The sequence below is a fragment of the Mixophyes fleayi genome, chromosome 1, assembly GCF_038048845.1.
Source record: "Mixophyes fleayi isolate aMixFle1 chromosome 1, aMixFle1.hap1, whole genome shotgun sequence".
Taxonomy (NCBI): Eukaryota; Metazoa; Chordata; class Amphibia; order Anura; family Limnodynastidae; genus Mixophyes; species Mixophyes fleayi.
In genome coordinates, this window is record NC_134402.1 from 59089192 (window position 1) to 59110557 (window position 21366).

General features: G+C 39.6%; 1 protein-coding gene across 3 annotated transcripts in view; it reads left to right on the forward strand.

Moving 5' to 3' along the window:
- The window catches only part of LIMCH1 (LIM and calponin homology domains 1), a 195427-nt gene extending 177431 nt beyond the window's left edge, over positions 1–17996 (forward strand). The window contains exons 26-34 of one of the 3 annotated variants that reach the window (XM_075195032.1): positions 326–418; positions 3132–3278; positions 5263–5375; positions 8404–8504; positions 11972–12071; positions 13595–13672; positions 13807–13915; positions 14318–14420; positions 15246–17996. In XM_075195032.1, coding sequence (XP_075051133.1) covers positions 326–418; positions 3132–3278; positions 5263–5375; positions 8404–8504; positions 11972–12071; positions 13595–13672; positions 13807–13915; positions 14318–14420; positions 15246–15271 — 870 coding nt within the window. In that variant the 3' untranslated portion in view covers positions 15272–17996. Of the gene's footprint in view, positions 1–325; positions 419–3131; positions 3279–5262; positions 5376–8403; positions 8505–11968; positions 12072–13594; positions 13673–13806; positions 13916–14317; positions 14421–15245 lie in introns of all 3 variants that reach the window. The other 2 variants (XM_075195015.1, XM_075195023.1) reach the window with 2 other exon arrangements.
- Positions 17997–21366: the final 3370 nt, after the last annotated feature.

Genomic DNA, 21366 nt, shown 5'->3' on the forward strand with positions numbered 1-21366 from the left:
ACAAATATAATATAAAGTCTGGTTAATGTTTATCAATGTTATTTACTATATATCAAATTCAGAAGTACATGCGTTTAAAAAAAACAATTAAAATTCATTGGTGTAAGTTTTCAGGGCTCCAGTATACAGATATTAATGAATGTTGGGGAATGAAGTTCCTTTACAGATGTTCTAGATGTAAAGGGGTTAAATAAATCCAGAAAATGTTCCAAATTTTTTTTCCGCTTATCTAGAGCCATCTTAATCTAATTTACTCTTGGAATAGATCTTGGCATACGGCCCCTGTCATCTGTCATGTTAAATCTTTAATCCAATTTTGCAATAGGAGAGGTACCAAAAAGAGCAAGGAAAACTGAAGGAGGAATGGGAAAAGGCCCAGAAAGAAGTGGAAGAAGAGGAACGTAAATACTACGAGAAGGTAACTTGTCATACGTAATATCTTCTGTGCAGGAAGAATTGTGAGCTGTGGAATTTGGGACATTGCACTGTGTTCTCTTCATAGCGCAAGACTAAGCAGATTCCACACTGTCCATGTGCAGAGGTGTAGCACGGAGCCGTGGCGCATACTCTGGTGCTTCCTCCCCAGGACTGACATGCGCTAGGGGAAGGGGTGTGGCCAGCATGTGAGGGCCCCCCAGTCATATTGTACAGTGTTATCATTCTCCATTGAGGTCACTGTCACACTTTTATATAACATTTTGTGATAAATGAGTTTCATGAAGCTTAAAGGAGCTCACTGACTTGTACAATATAATCAGAGACATATACTTCTCTGCTGCTTATATTAATATATGCACGTTATTAAGACGCACTGGTACAAAGCCAAGGCATTGTGTGTGCTTATATAGTGCGTTTCGTAATCTAGGTTCAGGGTCCTGACTACTTGCAAAAAATAAAAAGGTATTAGTCAGAATGTTACCTCATTGTGCTTCTTTTATACTGAATAAAATTTATCAACAGCTCTATTTTTTCACTTGTTGTAAAAGTCCACATAGCAGTAGGTACGTAGGACCTCATTACACGTGGTTATAAATGATGGTGCGAAACCACAATACATATTTCTCACAATTGGATAAGCATGAAGCCTTACATTAAAATGTCTTTATAAGGACACTATAACTATATAGCTATAAATAGTTTTTTCTGTTTAAACATAGTTTTAAGGAGGACATTGCTGTTATCTGCTTGGCATGGATAGCAGTGTGCACTAAGAAACGGTGTCTCTGGGCACAGATTACATTGGTGGAATGCCTCTATATTGTGACTAGCCAAGGTAATGTGGTTCTGTACCACATACGTAGAGAGCGGACCATACAGACTGTACGAGCGGACCATAGAGACTGTAAATCCCTTCAACTATTACAAATTGTACTATAACATAGTCTGTTTTCACACAATCATGTTGTAATCACTGTATGATGAACACCACAAACATAATGCTTTATTTAAAGGATAGCTGTGCCCAAAACAAACAAACATAAACATTTGTGGAGTTAAATGGGATAAAATGAAAAAGCTAATTTTTAATTGCCATTAACTACATTTGCTTAGGACCCTGCTTGTTCTAATGGCCCAGCTCGCTCTTCACACACACACTCTCCTTCTCTGCCTGGGCTGTTTGAAGTAAGCCTAGTGGGGTCCCTGCCCCCCTCCCCTGAATAGGATGAACGAGACGGGTGCATCAAGATCCTCTCGGCTGTTTTCAAACAGACCAATCAGGAGGAGATGAGTGAAGTGCAGCGTAGGACCATTAGAACCTCGGGAACCAAGACATATCTGGTTAATGGATCCAGCTAAGTCAGCCATAACTCCCAAACTGCAAAGGTGTTTGTTTTCATTTGGGATGGAGTTATCCTTTAAGGGTCTTTCATCCATATCAAGAACATGCCCATGGACTTTCATAGTGAGTATTGCATCTGTGGTCCAAAGTTCACTATGAACACTTGTGTCCGTGATCCCGACTATAAAAGCGCTTCTATTTAAGAAGCCATATAGATCTAGTGTGGCTTAGTGATGGGTCAGTTTGGAAATGGGACTTTGGTTAGGTTTAAGGTTTAATTTTGGTTTATTGTTTTTATACATGGCCTTAGGATAATATTTGTATAATATAGGCAGATGTTGGCTTAATGTTACGGCTAAGGCTGTGACCGTGGTTTCAGCTTGTGTTTTTTCCACATATAATGTACAATAGCTTAAGGTTGAAGTTAGAATTTGTGAAATTGGTGGCAGATCTACTGTATAAAAGCCTAGTGGCGTGTGTCTGTGTGGGAAAAAAAAACCAAGCTGCAGCGCCACTAGCTGGGCGAAGTTATACACTGACCTACTAAATTCTTAGTGTGTGTGGGAAAAAAAACTCAGAAAGGGCTGAAATTTGGTATACTAAGATGTTTTTAATTTGTTAATTTAATTTGTTAATTGTTAAAAGTGTTTATAAAGATTTAAAAAACAATATATATATATATATATTTCTTGAAGGAGAAGTGACAGTTGGGAGTGGTTGGTGGTTGCCGGGGGTGACAGTGGGGAGTGGTTGCTGGGGGTGACAGAGCGAGAGGAGTGTGATACTCAGGACCGCTGAGAGAGATCCCTGTGTCTGGATAGACATCTGGATAGATGTGGCGATAAAGATGAAGGATGAGGTGATGGAGAAAAATGATGAGGTGGTGACATGTGGACGAAACCAAGTTAAAAAAAGGCGCTTGCGTCGGGAAGTAACGCTCTTCCCCCGGAGGAGTCCTGGGCTATGGCCCAAATGCATGACAAGAACCTTTTTAACACCTTAAGTAGCTTGATTTGACTAGAATGCATGAGTATCATGCACGGGTTAACTTGTTGTGGTATATGAATCAAGTGTTGCTGTTTTGGAATTAATGCTCTTATATTGTGGAGCTGCAGTTATCCCTGTAGCCTTTCTCCTCAACCCTCAATGGTCAATTTTCACTGTGCCACAAACACTTCATACAACAAAAGCAAATAAACTTGTTATTTTAATTTCTTTAAACTAATTATGAGTACTGTAATTTATTTCCCAACAAAAAGTACTTGTTCCCTTTCGAAAAATATTTTTTTTTGCTTTGTCTACTGTATGCTTCAAAAGATAGTTTGGTGACCATTAATGATTGTGTTTCTAGGAAAGGAAGATCATTGAAGACACAGTGATGCCGTTGACTGTGTCCCCAGTAACCAGTGTACACCATGGTATTTCTGAAACAAATGGGAGTTCTATGTCCAGCTACACAGAGCCTAGACTGGGAGAGCAGGAAGTGACCACTGGAAAGGTAGGTCCATGTGCCAGACCATCTTTTTACAACCCTCCTGGTGTCGCAGGATGGACCGTCAATCAATGTCTGCTCTATATCAGATAGCTTAGTGCAAATCACATGATATTTATTATCAACTATTAAACACTGTGTGATTTTAGAACAGATCTTAAAATATTTCAATGCATTAGTATATCAGTTAATATAAAAATGTAAGGTGTTTGAAAAAAAGGTTAGGCTTAGTAACAAGGGAAATCTAACTTGGGTATACATTAAATTTATTTTTATTTAAATATTCACTTTTTCATAATTATTTTTAATAAATTGCAATTTTTTAAAAAAATTATAATTATTTCTCTTATTCCATTAGTTACAGTAGTGCTAATCATATTGGAGGTAAAGTTGGCCACACCTGCTGGTTCTGGTGTAAAATTTCAGTTAGATTATATTGCATTGGACAATATTGGCCTCTAAGGGGCATATTCAATTGTTAGCGTTAACGCTAACAAACGAGCGCTCAAAAAATATTACAGTTTATATGGTAATATTGCGCGCGAAAACCGTTAATACGGTAGTTTACTCACGGAATTTCAGCTCGCCGCTCAGGGAGCGGCGAGCTGAAATTCCGCGAGTAATTACCGTATTAACGGTAAGATTTTTTGAGCGCTCGTTTGTTAGCGTTAACGCTAACAATTGAATACCCCCCTAAGACTCACAAATGATTACTGAAAATGGTTATAATCCATACAGATTGTATTGCTGACTAAAATAGCAGTTGTCTGTTGACCAGAATTACTTATATGTGTGTGCAGTCATTCCTCTGGATGTTTGAAAGTTGGCCATTCAGACTGTGGGCCTGAGTCATTAAGGAGAGCAAAGCAAACAAAAAAAGAGTAAGTTTACTCCCGGATAAACCATATTACAATGAAAGGGGTGCAAATTAGTTTATTATTGTGCACATAAGTTAAATACTGGCTGTTTTTTCATGTAGCACACAAATACTTGATAGTTTTATTTTTACACTGACATTTAAAGATTTTCTAGGACATGCCCTATCCCAACTATAAATTTGTTCTCCACATTATAAATTTACCTCTCCCTCCAATGCAGCATGGTTTTGCCCAGGTGCAAAGTTACTCCTTTTTTATGCTTTGCACTCCTTAATGACTCGGGCCCTGTGTGTCCAAATTAAAAATGCGACACAAATGTTTATTGAATTGTATTCCAAATGAAATTGCTGCCTGTGTGGACAGTATACAGAGATCGATGGGAGAGACAGGACAGAATCTGCTACAAAGTAAATGTCATTAAATAATAAGAAAAGCAATGTTTTATATAGTGCATTTATTTAGAATTCAAAATGTAATTAGAATGTCATAAAACAGTGACACCCTGTGTCAAAATATCTAAGAGGAAAGGTATAACACTTACCAGATATTGCTTTTCAATAAGTGTGAAATTAAACAGCCCTCAAATACGTTTTTATTATATCTATTACTATATAAATAAATCTGTGGATTATTACTACACTAATTTTAGTTGATGAAGGGAAATGTTAGCAAACCTAATAGCAATGTCTAGATACCCAGTATATAAATAATATCTATTGTCCTTTCTGTTTGACGTCTGTGTGTTGAAGCCAACAATGTACGTTTTCCAGACCAGTTCTGTCACAGGTGATGAATGATAGCTTTTAGGTACAAGTAAATAGTAGCAAGGTGAACAATTAATGATCATAGAACAAAGCTAATCCTTTCAGTAAATGTAATGGTAATAATAAGAGTAAAGATGGCTAATACCCATGGTGTGCTGTATTTCATCAGCGCTCTTACAAGACTGTTTTGCCTGGCGGGTTGTATGAAGTTTTGTTCTTCCCTTTTAAATTATGATATTAATTACATGTTGATGTGAGAGGTAATAATACATCGTTTTAAGTGGTTACTGCAGTGCTACGGTCTTGAAAGGCTAACATCACTTTAATGTTGTTTTGGTTTATTTGTAGACCTGGACAGAGGCCAAAACAAATGATGCTCAGACAGACGATAATAAACCGCAATTGTGGACACTGGAGGGAGCTCTACATAGAACAGACGAGGTGCTGATACAGAGAGAAACGTAGGTGTCCAGGTTGGGGATGAAATGTTTGAATTGAGTTTCTATTCACAACTGATTGACATGTTAAAAGGGGCTCCCTAAAATGACCCAATGGATGCAGTATCTCATGTCTGCATGACTGCTCCCGAAGCTTTACTGTGACTGTAGCCATATAGGATCTGTTGTTTGGCATATGAGAGGTGGTTAAATGACACAAACATGTACACCCGGATCCATGGGTCTTTACCGATACATCACAAAGGGCCGACAATTTGTCTCCGATATTGAATGTACCTCACTCCTACAAGGTTGTGCTAACTATGCGTATAAGACTGCAGGTTTGGCTTTAAGGGGTAGCTTTGTCTGTAAAAGTCACTCCTTTACTTTTTTTCAGATGCTAGATAAAGTAAAATTATTATGTGATCCAATTCTATAGAATCAGGTTAAAGGGGTTTTCCACCTAAATGTGTAATTTACTGAAACAATGTGTGTGGGGAATTGATTAAAAGGAAAAAGTCAGACTAGCTGCTTCCTGGAGTATGGTTAGTAACCAACACCAGCTTCAAACTGGACCCCGAAGCGCACACACTCTGTGTAGTGACATCCCATTGGTATTTCTCGCCCAGCATGCCAGCAGTATTGTTGGGATGCCAGCGTAAAACGGGACAGCTTAATGCATACAGATTGGGTGTCCTGGGCTTCCTTTTTAAACGTTAAACTGGTTACTATGTACGCTCACCAAATTCAACGTGTTGCTGACGTGAAACAGGATCCATAAAAAGCTGTTCAAAACCGTGGCCAAGGTTGTGTTCTCTTTATTGCATTTCTAGAAGCAGGGCTGGATATATATAATAGTCTGTGTGGATACATAGTTGGACACTCTATGCTTCAGCCCATAGACTAATAACCCCTCTTTTAGACTACGTCCTCATATGCACATTTGAGTATGAGCGTGAAAAGTGATTAAAATGTGTTTTGTTTTTTTTTTATGTTCCTACCCACTATTTGGTTCATGCGATTTTCGTAGGACAGTGCTGATTCTTAAGATTAGTAATGGGTGTTTATTGATTTGGGGATGTGACCTAAGTAAATATGGGCATAGTTTGGGTGGATTAGGCAGTGGTATGTGTGGATTGCGGTTGTGGCCGATTTGTGTATCTTTTTTGCACTGAAATGTTAGAATATTTAGGTTAACACTCAGCGGATTTTTTTTTTTTTTTTTTTTATTTTATTTGATGATAGAAAAGCATCTGAAATACTTGCCGTGTGGGGAAAAAACGCCATCCAGCCTCTGCCTCCCCTAGGCACAGGCCTCCTGTGCTTACTGCTAAATTAGCCCGGTATAGAATACTAATTCTCTGCTCACATAAGCAATACATGATTAGTGAAGATTGAATTCCCTGTTTTTGTCAGTTATCTATGTAACGCAACATACGAGGTATGTCTATTAAATAAGGAGACTGTGATTCCATCTAGTAAACAAAGCAGTCAGAACCGGTTATAACTGCATACGTAGTAACCTTGAACCTGCAGGACAAGCTGCAACACTCTGTGATGTTCAGTTGATTGTGAGTCGCCATTTAGTTTGGTTGGGTTTTCTGTAAAGGGACCAAAAATGCTAAGTTTCAAATTGACACGTTGTTCAAATTTTAAATTTTTAGTAAAATTGCCCAAAACACCTACGGAATGTTTTTTCAAATGCTTACTACGGCCTATGGGAATGACTGCCTGTCTCGTGCGCGTGTGTTTGAGTGTCGCAAAAGATTTAGCGAGGGACGTGAGAATGTAGAAGATGATGATCGCCCTGGACGACCTTGCACTTCAAGAACCGAAGAAAATGTAGAAAAAAAATCAGTCAGATTGTTCGAAAAGACCTCCGACTCAGTGTTCGAATGATAGCTGAATCCGTGAATATTGACACCGTATGGAAAATTTTGCATTAGGATCTTAACATGACGAAAGTTTGTGCAAAGATGGTCCCATGGGTTCTCTCACCAGAGCAAAAAGAACGTTGCAAGGAATGTTGTGTTGACATTCTGCAGCAACCTGACACAGATCCAAACCTGTTTCATAAAGTAATCACTTGTGATGAGACCTGGATCTTCCAGTACGATCCTGAATCCAAAAGACAGTCAATGCACTGGAAAACACCGTCACTACCAAGAATGAAAAAAGCTCGTCAAAGCAAATCAAAATTCAAAGCCATGCTCATTGTTTGGTTTTTTTTTCCGATATCAAGGGTGTAATTTTGGAAGAATGGGTTCCGGAAGGCACAACAGTTAATCAGCATTATTATAAGGAAGTTTTGCAAAAGCTGAGAGTCCGCAAGAAACGGCCGCAACTGTGGAAAAATGGTTTATTTCTTCACCAGGACAATGCGCCTGCTCACACAGCACTTTCTGTGAGGCAGTTTTTGACCGAAAAACACATTCCTACACAATTTTTATCTTTTCCCAAAAGTTAAATCAGTGCTTAAAGGGACACGTCTTGAGTAAGTTGATGATGTAAAGAAGAAAACGGCAGATATGTTGAAACAAGTGACAGAAATTGATTTGCTCCGTGCCTTCGACCAGTGGAAAACACGACTACAGCGATGTATTAGTGCAAATGGGGAGTATATTGAAGGGGACAAACATTAAATTTGTAATATCAATAAATAAAGGTGAGTTATTTAATCAGTCTCGTTATTTAATAGACATACCTCGTAAGTTATCAAGTGTCCCTAATTTTCAGGCACTGCCACAGGTTTTAAAGATTTGTCTCTGAAAATGTGTCTAAGATGGATGCAAACTTTAATGTCACCTGTACTACTTTATATACATTTTTAGTACTTTAAATATAGATATTACTGTGTTCAGCAACCATGTGCTGATGGGGATTGTAGAGCAGGAAGGTGCCCCAAAGCAGCGTCATGTGTCAGCTGTAGTTTAGCATAGTGGCCTAGGTTATTACATTATAATATAGCATGTTCTCTATGTATTCTAAATCCTTCTTGCATAATGGATTATTTATGACCTTTGCTGGTGTTTAATATGTCCACTAATTCCAGCAGACATGAAACAGAAGAGACCGTGTCTGTGATGGATAAGGAAAATGACCAGAAGCACCAACAACAGTGCCACACTTCCACCAAACTTCACTTACAATTAGGTAAGTGATGTCTACTGCAGCTCCAGTCTAGAATCTACATCAGGATTGTTCGGTGATCCACCAACGTCATGTTGTATGTCCTTTCTGATATATGCTGCTAGACATTTGTGAAGTTGTGATTTTTGTGACAATTAGAATATGTTCTCAGGGCTATATTTACGGATCACAGGTAAAGTGATCTGATTGCTGGGACACTAATTACACCACGTCTGCTTCTGGAAAGAGATCCACAATATATTCATTATTAGTGAGAAATAAGGACATTGAGAAAAAGGGATCTGGTACAAATCTGAGGATTTATTGGCAACCTGATATATCTTTTGATTGTATCATTTCCTCAATGTTAATTTTAATTACTTAATTTACTTGGAATTGCACCAAAGCCACGCCACATTAAGTGTTTTTAAACCAAAAATAGGAATTGTCCCATTTGAAGCTGTCACAAAAACAAACCCGCATAATATCTTGAACTGTTATGTTTGCTGCACCCACTACAATTACCGGCCTACATAAGCAGAAACAAAGTTCACACCCACAAATCGACCTCATATGTCCTCTTTCTCACCCTGCTCCTTCTCATGACTGTTGGTGATGTCTCATCCAACGCTGGGCCCTGTGCAATCACTGCTTGCTCCAACACCAAACTTTGTATTCATTGTCCAATCCTTTCAGCCTTATCCACATATCTCCACAACCCTCCCTTCTCCTGTGCACCTTGAAGCATATGATCTGTTTGTAACAAACTTGCATCCACCCATCTTCCTTGACACTCTCCCCTGCAGCTCTCTCCTATGGAGGACCCTCCCTCAGCCACACTCCAAGACTTGGAAACAGACAAGGTGGCGGAAGAGGCATTCTACTTTCTCCAAGCTGCACCTACCGAGTTATAACCCTGGAACCCCCCCTCTCTTTCTCTTTCTTGTGAAGTCCATACTATCTGCCTATTCTCCCTTCTCCACATTCGTGGAGTGTCCCAATTCCTTGACAACTTTGCTACCTAGCCCACTTATTTCCTATCCTGTGACCTGCTTATGCTCGTATTAGTTGTTTTTAACATTCCCAATAACAATCCCACTATCTGCTGCTAAATTCTTTCACTATCTTCTACTTTTGATCTCTCCCAATGGACTTAATTTCCCATGCCCTGTGAAGGACATTCCCTTGACCTTGTCTTCAGGTTCTGCTCCATCTCTAGCTTCTCCAACTTGGACTACCTTGTTGTATCCTGATCAGGCTGTCTCTTTCTACAACAAAACACTCATTTATACCCTAAACAATGCAGCTCTAGCCACCACATATAATATAGGACAATCCAAACCTCAACCATGACAGACCAAACAGAGCTGGTACCTGCAAAAGTGTTCCTGCACTGCTGAGCGACAAAGGTGGAAATCTCGCTCGTGCTTTATCTTGAAATACTACCACAATACAATTCAGTCTTCTGAGTTGACTTCCCCCAACTCCCTTTTCCTCCCTACCAGCCCATGATTTTACCACCTACTTTCAAGACAAAATTTACACCATTCAACAAGATATAGCCTCATGCCAAATTCTGCACACCTCACTCACCTCCTACTCTCCCCAACCCACCTTCAGTTCATTCTCTCCAGTAACCAAAGACAAAATATTTGCACTCATCACATTGTTGCACATACAATCCGCCCCCACTACCCTATTTCCTCCCAATTCTTGTGCTCCCTCTCTTCCACTACATGCTCACCTGTGGCACATTTCCTTCCTTTAAGCACACCCGCATCTCACCAATCCTAAAGAAACCATCTCTTGCCCCAGCCTCTCTCTCCAACTACCAACCTATTTATCCTCCCCTTTGTCTCCAAGCTACTTAAAGGACTTGTGTCCAACTGCCTATCTCACTTTCTCTCCTCTCACTCCATTCTTGACTCTCTGCAAACAGACTTCCATCCCAACATCCAACATTCCACTGAGACTGCACTCACAAAAGTGATCAATGATCTACTTCGCACAAAGTCTAAAGGTCACTACTCCATACTTATCCTCCTGGAACACTCTGCTGCTTTCAACACTGTTGATCGACATCTTTTCCTGCACGCCCCTTCACTTTATTTGCTTTAGTGACACACTTTCCTGATTCACTTCCTACTTATTGAACTGTTCCTTGTCTCTAACTCAGTATCACCGAAACCCAAGTATACCTCCTCCCCTGACCTCTACCCTTGTGTACTATGTTGTGTAGCTAACTATTTCAGGGGCAAACGCAGGATTTGTAGAAGGGGGTTTCCACACCACGCCGCCAGTGTGCGTGACCAGCATGCATGGGGGCTATAATTTTAGACAGTGCTTGGCTGCTCTCTAACTCTTCCTATCCCCATAATATACATGGGCAATGCTGCGTGTACTACTGTTAGGTGCACGCAGCTCTCCCTTTTCAAGTAGAGCCATGTGAATCGGGAGCAGGGTCCAGCCTCCTCAATTATAGAGTGTCCCAGACGCGGAGGGGGGTTTACAGGCACTAGGAAACCCCCCCCTCGGTTTGCCTATGTATTTCTCTATCTCAACATGGATGCTTTGCTACCTAAAGCTTAGCATGTCTAAAACTTGTGGACTTCATCCAATTCGAATGTAAGCTCTCTCGAAAACAAACGATAGAGTGGGCACTGTTCATATGTCCCCGTTTATTTTGTCTGTCATGTATGTCCCTGGTTTATGTATGTCATGATATCCACACTGTCCGGTACTGTGGTGCCTCTCAAATATAAAATAATAAAATTAAATAGTTAATGTAAAAGATGGATAAAAAATGTACATAGCTGAAATATAATTCTGGAGCAAGTAGCTAATCTACGTATCACATTTGTAATGTGATGCATTAGAAAAAAAATATTATTTGTTGCAGGTTGACTTAAAAATACCAAAGTTACAGCTTAATGTGGATGTTACAGGGAAAAATGCCAGGTAGTACTATGATCATAGTTTCCTACTTGGAAGAGCAAATTCTTCAACTTTCAACATCCTACCGCCTCTAACCCGCCTGACTTCCTGTCTCGTCTAACCCAACTCACTTCATTTCCTGGTCTAGAGGCTTAGGGCCTGAGTCATTAAGGAGAACAAAGCATAAAAAAGGAGTAACTTTGCACCTGGGCAAAACCATGTTGCATTGGAGGGGGAGGTAAATGTAAAATGTGGAGACAGATGTATAGTTGGGGTAGGGCATGTCCTAGATCAACTTTAAATTTCAGTGTAAAAATAAAGTTATCAAGTATTTGTGTGATACATGAAAAAGCAGCCAGTATTTAACTTATGTGCAAAATAATAAACTAATTTGCACCCCTTGCATTATAACATGGTTTGTCCCGGAGAACATTTACTCCATTTTTTGCCTTACATTCCTTAATGACTCGGGCCCTTAGTTTTTACATTTTTCTCAAATTGAAATAAAATTATTATTATTTTTTTAATATTGATTTTTTTATTTTTTATTTTAGAAGGAGTGGCGTCTGAATCCCATTTAGCTAAAGATGTGAGTTCTCTTAGTAATAGTGTTGATAATAGTGTCCAGAAGAGAGTGCCCTTCATGGACTCAAATGGGTGAGTAGCCTTTCATTCCTGCTTCTGTATTGCTCCTTCATCATTGTAAATGTCTCTTGGATAATAAAGGGTTTTGCACCCATATTTATTTTCTTATTCTTTCATAGTTACTTACACTATTTGAAATATGCTATCCTTAACGTGGCAGTACAGTTACTTTTTATTGTTTTGTTTGGTTTGTTAATATAATTGAACAGTGCAGTTTTTCATTTGGAAAGAAATGCTATGATAACGCTTTATTTAATGTCTATCCTTCTCCTTTGTGGGTTGCCTTTCAAATCATGTTCAGAAAAGGACCTTACACCAATGAATGCAATTCATGTCTGAATGCAAATACACAATTTCTCCCAGGCTGCCCCTCTCCATTGGAACGACCTCCCACGCTCTATCGGACTGTCCCCTAATTTGTGCTCCTTCAAATGGGCACTTAAAAGTCATCTGTTGCTCAAAGCCTACCAGCCATCCACCTAACCTTCTCCCCATGCTTGACCACCTCACCCTCTCTTATCCCCCCTACTCGCTACTTTTGCACTTAATCCCTTCCTCTGACTCCCTTTGTGCCTCCTGTCTGTTTGCCCTCTCATTAGGATGTAAGCTCTTCCCTCCTGTCTCTCTACCTATTCTTCTGCTCCATCTTCACTGTGCAAGCTATGTTTGAAGTGTTTGAAGTCCTGGTATTTTGTATAATGTTCCGTACTGTTTTGCACTGTATCATCCGATGTCTGTTTATGTACGGTGCTGCGGAAATTTTGTGGCACCCTATAAATACAGGATGATGATAATAATCCCAGGGAGTGTTAGTGGCACTAACAGGAGGGGAGTGTGTGGTACTTCTGGGTTGCTATACCGCTTACAAGTGGTACGGCAACAGCAATTTTTGATCAGGTAGAAATACGTGACACACTGATGTGGTGTCTAACCAATTCATGTATTAGATCAGGGTTTCCCAAACCCAGTCCTCAGGGCTCCCCAACAGTGCAGGTTTTCTGGATCACATGTGACATAATTAGGACCACCTGCGGATCTGTTACAATGTGTCAGTCAGTAATGAATACACCTGTGCTCCAGCAAGGAGATATGGAAAACCTGCACTGTTAGGGAGGACTGGGTTTGGGAAACCCTGTATTAGATGCTTTACCACCTATTACATTGATACTGACAACACAAGATGGTGGTATTGATGACACTGGTACAGGTAGAACAACTTGTAGTAAGAGCATTAGAATATTAACTGCAGCACAGATTATTTCAGCTCAGCCAGCTGCAGCATGTTCTTTTCTAGACAAGTTTGAATTGGGAGGAGCACGGCCAACATGTAGCCAATCCAAGTATGTAAACCGTGCAGTAATAGTAATCCAAGCCCTGTTAGATGGGTGCAGGGCGATTATTGTGTGAAATCAGCTTTCTGTATACTTCATACAGCGAGTTTGTTTTTATGTTTTTACTGCAAATGCTGTTGTCTTTGTTGTGTTTCTTAGTATATTGCTTTTTTCACTTAAATAATGTTTTGTCTTGTAAAACAGATCTGTTTCCCCGGAGAACACAAGGGATATTGGCTATTCCTCGCAGTCTTCTACATCACAATACCAACCACCCAACAGGTACAAAAGGTCAATAGCAAATGTGTCCATGTTGTTTCACAGCCTGAGAATAAGCTATTGAGTAGGAGCATGCTCCTGCACTTGTGTGAATTTCGTCTTACATCGAGTGTAACATTTCACTTGTTCTGTAACAGGTCTGTAAGTGGGAAGAAGTTGTGCTCTACGTGTGGTCTTCCTCTTGGCAAGGGGGCAGCCATGATCATCGAAACACTCAGTCTGTATTTCCACATCCAGTGCTTTAAGGTTTGATGATTTTCTTATAGGATTTTAAACATTGGCAATAGAGGCACAGTGTCTGGTGAGATAAAGATTGGCACTGCGACAAATGTTATTTTAGTCATTTGGGCAAAACAGCAGGAAATGGCCTCAAACTAGGGTACCTGGAATGGGCACACCCTTTAAATTTACATTCAGCGCAATCGGCTCTCAGCTAATTGAAAGATAATATGGAACTGGAGCTATGTGACATCAGTGAGACAGAGGAGATATAGATAATGTGGGTTACTATGGTTAAATGTAATAAAGTCTGGTTCATTCAAACATAACTTAAAGATGTAAATTGGGTCTGGATGTTGTACTTATTGTGCTCCGTGCTTGTGCATGTGTTTGTATTGTAATATATACTCTTCTCTTGCTCCTGTCTAGTGTGGAATCTGTAAGGGACAACTTGGTGATGCAACTACTGGAACGGATGTCAGGATTCGCAATGGCCTACTAAACTGTAATGATTGTTATGCAAGATCCAGAAGTGAGTATTTTGTTCCTTTTCATTTCATATAGAGGTGAACATAACACCACAATCATCCCATATGCAACAATGGTGCCAGAATTAGGATCCACCTGCAGCAGACTCAATGTGTGGCTTCCTGCTTACCTGCAATCCCTGCTTACATCATGGTATTGCCCCTGTCGGATACAGCCTGGTCCTCTCTAATACAGTCTTCCACAAGATCAGTACACTCCTCTCCTGGACCAGGGGTGTAATTATATAGGTTGTTGTATCCCCCGCCCCCTGCAATACAGGACATATACAGATGAACAGGAGATGAAGAATATGAGAAAGGAGCTCAGACCCTGGTCAACAGCACTGTATAATGCTAACTTATATTGTATTTATTTTCCAATGTAACCACGTACACATTTTATAAGTATTGGTGATACATATACTAATAAAGAGCACTGTCCCTCTATATAACTTTGTGCCATTTTCGCTATTACGAGAGGTAGCATGCGTAGTCATGTTTTCATGTGCCTATTGAGTTTATTTTTAATTGATTTATTAACTGACACTTGTGTTTATGCATGATCTGAAATGAGCACCATCTTTTTGTATGTGGTGTTCCGATGGGTAGTTGATACTGAGGTCTGCCTTTGTAGCAGTGGTAATGATAATTAATACTATTGTAATCATATTACAGGAACAATGGAATTACTATCAGAAATGTCAATTCCCACTTTTACCCTAAATTATCTCAGACCATTTAAAGAGAGAGAGGTCTTTTTTTTTTTTTAAATAACGTTTAGCTCTTTAGTATATACTGGTGTTATATATTATATTACTTATTTTATCCAGCGGCCGGCCATCCGACACCATTGTGACTGCACCATCTGCCATGAAGACCTTCCAAGGAGGTGAAGATTTCACCCTCCCGCATGAATGGCCTCCAGACAATCACTTTTACCTGCAGAGATCCTGATGCTCATCTAATGACGAGAAAGGAAAACTGTGTGTGGTGCTTGCTAGTATACTACATTGTTTTACCATTTACAGACATTTGTTTCCAAAAGAGTCTGGTAGATTTGATCTACCACACACCACAAAGGCGTATCTCTTTATTTGCCAAGAAGAGTGTAGTCAGGCCCTGGTTTACAATGACCCCACAGACTTGGGGACGGCTTTAAGTGATGTGTCCCAGCAGTTTGCTCTTTATGTGCCTCTTTCAGTAAACATAAACATTAAAGGTGCATTTAATTGTACTCCTAATCATAGGGCTTCATCTTACGCACAAGTTTCATCACTTGTAACCAGCAAATGCCTCTACAATTAACACAGCGCAATGTTTGTAGTGTTGTGGAATAGTATTAGGGGGACACTGCCTACATCTGACAAAAGGATGTGCCAGTTCTTGTTTATAGGTGTTCTGTGGTTTTCACCTTTTAATTTTAATGGGCTATGTAAAAGTAACAGACAAACCATGAGTTCCATACTCCTCACTATGTCATTCATATTGTACCACCGATCTTAAATAAGAGGAATGTTTATATTCTTGAATATTAGGTCATCTGTTGCAAGACTCCCAGCACTCGGAAACAATATTCATCAGTATGTGTAAAATATATAGATGAACAGTACAGACAGCTGATATAGATGGCATTTGATGTAGACACCGTCTCTTGCTGTGTCCCAGTCGTTTCAGAAACTGTTGTCTTAGCATTGATTTTGTAGTCAAGATTGTAACCCGTTTAATGCAGACACCTATGTGTTATCTGAGTTGGTACAGGCGCTTGCCGCATAATGCTTGGTTGGACATAAGACACAATGTTTACTTTGTTTAGAGGGAAGTAGAGTCTTAAGCTGCATTTATCCATTGAGACACTAGGTGGCGCCATCACACTAAATATAGGGTCAGTGGTTACGTGTGCTTTGCCCACTATATAATAAGGTTTAAAATAATTTGAGTATTTACACTGAGCATTGGGTTTGGCACAAGGAAAACATTTTTGCATCTCTAGGGTTCTTTGTTGTCTGAAACAAGACTCCTGGGCTTTGCAAAACACTTTGAGAATGTTTGTAGAGCACAGTTAACTTGATTAACAAGTGCACTATTACTGAAGGATGCTAGTATGACAGACGAGATTATATTAGTGGTCGAAGTGGAAATATGGAAGTGACGGTGTGGAAAACGTAAGTGAGTGAAATTTGATAGCTTTATAATGAAAGCAGTAGGAGAAGTGGCGGTATGACATACCACTATATACACCCCCACTTCTACCCCTGCATTATACACAGTGTTCTATAGTGAGTGGGATATTTCAGCATGGCTTTCAAGTTCTCCTTACTGTGATCTAAAGGAATGAACTATCTGAATTGTCTACATCATTTGAAAAATAAGTCATTGTTGCTTGCTAGAGAATCGAGCTCTTGCTGATTTTTATAGTTTGCCTTTCTTGCTGAGACGCACAGGATCCATAATTGGGTTCTCTGGCTCAGTTTCTAAGCACCTGAAGCTAACCTATGTACACAAGTGGTTAATGGATACTTTCCTTTGTAAAGGAAGGTGTCATAGTGTGTAACAGTTTGTATAATGTCATTTTTTTTCAGTGTCGGTAAAATAAAATATTATATTTTGCTGTTGTATAAGCAATAACGTCTTATTAAGCTAGCAGGACCTATTTATTTAAGCAATAGTGCGGTTTGTTTTGCATGTGTTTAGTAGTCACTAGATGGGGCCTTTCATCACTTATTGACCAGATATGGTTCTGTTGCGTGTGCAGCACTATCTATATAGTGTAACATACAAAAGGTGCCTTAAATGCAAAGCTGTTTCATAGTATGGTAGGTGCAGCAGATGCAATATAGCTACAGGTAATGAGGGAGACAAGATTGTGTCTGTGTTCAGCTCTGTGATTTTCATAGCTCTGAAAGATTGAAAAATAATTCATAAAAGCAAAAAAAAAAAAAAAAAGTTGTTTTGGGTTTGTGTACACTTAGCTGATGGGCGTTGCATTGGTTCCTGTTTAATGACTGACGTTTACACTTTGTATGGTGTCTGCAAATACTTTATACCTTATCCCAGCATCGCACATAACATGCACATTATAAACATGAGAATATTGTTGTTTTTTCCAGTTATTTGAAACCATATGTAATAGTACAAATAATGTGTTGCTTCCACTCACCCATTTGTGCTTTTATATCAATGGGGATTTCATATTTATATCTGCATTAAAGGAGAGCATACAGTATGGCTTGAACAAAAATAACAGAAGTCCCATGCTTTAAACTGGTCACCAGCACAACATTTTTAAAGTCTTTATACCAGCCGCTACTTGGGTATATTTGTGTCTATATTGTATTGCAGCCTCTGTTCAAACAGGCAACACCAAGGTGATTCTTAACGACCTGCCAGTAGGATTAGTAGACCGTACAGGTCATTCAATTGTCTTGTCTCCATTATCTTCAGCACTGCTATTAAATGTACATTTACTGCCGGACTTACCAAATAAGGGTCTAGTGTGTGATTGCATTGTGTATTTTCCTAACAAAGTGTATCAGTTGTGCGATCTCCTCCTGTGAAAGAATAAAACATTTTGACTCTCTGTACTTATGGTCTTGCTGAGTAATTGTTTTTATCATTATTACCAACATGTCAGTGGTTTCACCAACACAACGGGCTCTAAATATTGTAACATGCGTAGTGTTCCAAGAACTACATTGAGCCGCTGTGTTTTCTTTGTTTTGTTTTTTTCCCAGTTTTTAATATCTCAGAGATGAACAATTTTGTGTTAATCTTTGTCCATTGTGAGGTTTATTCTGGTTGGGTGCATATTGCCTTAACAGAGGAACAGTGTCCTGTCTGGTTCCAATGTTCTATTCAGTTCATATAACCCTAGACAAATGGGTATTAGTTGGAAAACATTCTTGATGCAACAGCTTTTATAGTAACTGTATGTTTATAAAGAAATAAAATATTGGACAAAATCTGAGAATATTGGTGGTGATTTCTTTCATGATGTGCTTGCTAGTCGTGATTTAAGAGTCAAATATGAAATTATCATCGGGCTGCATTCAAAAATTTTAGTAACCGGTGTGTATGCTAATGAGGTGAAATGGGCGGGATTTACATTAAAACCAAAACTGAAGTAATTGTTATTAAATTACATAGAATGAGGTTTGAAAAGAAATCTGCTGGTAACAGGGTAGTGTATGTGTTCATCCAAGCCAGTGAAATGAGATATGGGATGGACTTTGGAGAACTGGATATGGTCATTTCTGCAGAGTAAATGCCCAACTAAACTCTCCACCTACAGCTCTTTACAGCGTGAAGACATAAACCGACTGGTTATTGTTGCATATATTGTATTAATTAAGAAAGTTTTTACTCACAGAAGTATGTTAAGTTTATGAAAATAGTTTTTAGGTAAGTTTGCAGCCTGACATCATCGCGACGTGTGTGAATAAAAATTTAAAGCGGCAATGTGGGCACCCCTAAGGTTAAGTGTTTAAACACAAAACCTCACATTGCCGCTTGACATTTTTATTCACACACGTCGCGATGTCAGGCTGCACTGCCAGTCAGTTCGTCAACTGGAATGCCTTGCTGTCATTATGGTGCGTTCTTCGGTCATCTCCAGCGTCGTGTTCAAGCTAAGTCTCATTATTTTCATGTCTGTTTTTGATTATTTTGTGTTTTTTTTTGTAGGCATTGGCGATGTCAGACTTATCAGAATAGTTAAAACGTACTCAACCCAAGAAAAGAGCTGCTACTTTTTTTTCCCCCAAGAAGGATGTTAAAAAACGTTAGCCCAACTCTTTTTAGTATGTGGAGATATAGATGGAAAAATAAAACATAATTTTTATTAAAAGTATAAAATAAATAGTGACCTTGCTATAGAATATGTCATTAAAAACACAGGATGCGTTGTTAGATATGGGGCTCACTCGTCAATGTTCAGCCCGCCAAACCCTGGTCTGGCCGCCCTCTGCTGGAGGAAATTGGATCCTGGATGTGGGAAAGTTCAGTAAAAGAAGGCTACCTGGATCAAATGCCTTTAGAAAGAGGTTTATATCAAAGTATTGGTATATGGTAGAAAGCAATAAAAACCTTAAAAGGCACAAAAATAACTGTATGCTATGTATGATGTCTGTGTATAATTTATATAAGTACAAAGCACCCCAGGAATAAAGGTGAAGACCTTGGTTGCTAGACCACAGGACAAACCAGTAGTAGAAATAAATTAGGAAATGGACAGCCTTTACACAGTTTAGCCGAGAACAGATGAATGGAAATTGCAGCTTCTTCAGTGTTTCAGCTTCTGCCGTCTCAGATTTTAGTGGAGGCCAAAAAGTTGGAAAAAAAACATTCTCTACTTTTACCTAAATTATGTTTGTGGTCTCAACTTCTTTGTGAAAAGCAAATTGTCTCTAATTGGCAGAGGGGATTTTAAACCTAGTAGAAACAGAGAACTATGACTTGCTGCCATTTAATACACAAGTCACATTTTATATGTGGTGGTCACAGTTTAGCACCAATAATAGAGCAGTACAATGAGTATGGTGGACGCCAGTGGTTAGTAGCCACTCCGAGGATACTTGACAGTACTAATAGCTATTGGATGTACGGGAATGCTTTACAGTAGCAGATGGAGACTACCGTGGTGAAGCAATGCATGACTCGATAATGCAGACCTGATATAGGTAGGGGGAGCCTACCGATTGGATAAACACAGTAATCCAGAGAATGACCGGAGGTTAGATGGGCAGGGTATTTAAGAGTTAACCTGCAGCAGTGGTATAGATAACAGTCTGAGGTCTGGAGCATGGTAATGGAGCCAAGTTAGTAGTGGTGTTCAGTGTCAAAGCTGGGGTCTGGTATACAATAGTGAAAGCAAGGTCTGCTAACAATGGTCAGTCAAAGCCAGGGTCTGGTACATACATGCCAGAGGAAAAGATTATATAATGACCAAGGTGTGCCGGACGCCAATAATGTTGCACGGTGGTCAATAGAAACCTCATCAGAATCACCATGTGGTTTGCTCTGCCTGTTTATCGGACTAGTCGCACTGACTACCACCAAGATTCGGGAACCATGAACTGCAGCCTCTGCACATTCTATGTCTCACCTTGGATACCAGAAAGAGAAAACGTGCGAGTGATATACTATATGGACAACAGTATTTGGTCACACCTGTTAATTATTGAATTGAGGTGTTTCAATCAGACCTGTTGCCAGAGGTGTATAAAATTTAAGCACCTAGGCATGCAGTCTCCATTTGCAAACATTTGATACAACATGGGTTGTTCTGATGAGATCAATGACTTCAAGCGTGGTACTGTGATAGGATACCACCTCTGCAATAAGACGGTTCGTGAAGTTTTATCCCTGATGGATATTCCACGATTAACTGTAAGTGATATTATTAGAAAGAGGAAGTGTTTATTAACAACAGGAGCTCAGCCAAGAAGTGGAAAACCACAAAAAAAAAATCAGAGCTTGGTCAATGACTGCTAAGGAGCATGGTGCGTAAAAGTCACTAATGCTCTACTGATTCCATAGCTGAAGAGTTCTGAACTTTCATTGGCATTAATGTAAGTACATAAACTGTGTGGCGGGAGCTTAATGGAATGGGTTACCATGGCCGAGCAGCTGCATACAAGCCTCACATCACCAAGACCAATGCCAAGCTTCGGACGGAGTGGTGTAAAGCACACCGACACTGGACTGTGGAGCAGTGGAAACATGTTCTGTGGGGTGATGAATCAAGCTTCTCTGTTTGACAGTCAGATGGGCGAGTCTGGGTTTGTCGGATGCCGGTAGAATGTTACCTGCTTGACTGCTTTATGCCAAATGTGAAGTTTGGTGAAGGAAGGATAATGGTATGGGGCTGTTTTTCAGGGTTTGGACTAGGCCCCTTATCTCCAGTGAAGGGCAATCTTAATGCTTCAGCATACAAAGTCATTTTGGACAATGCTA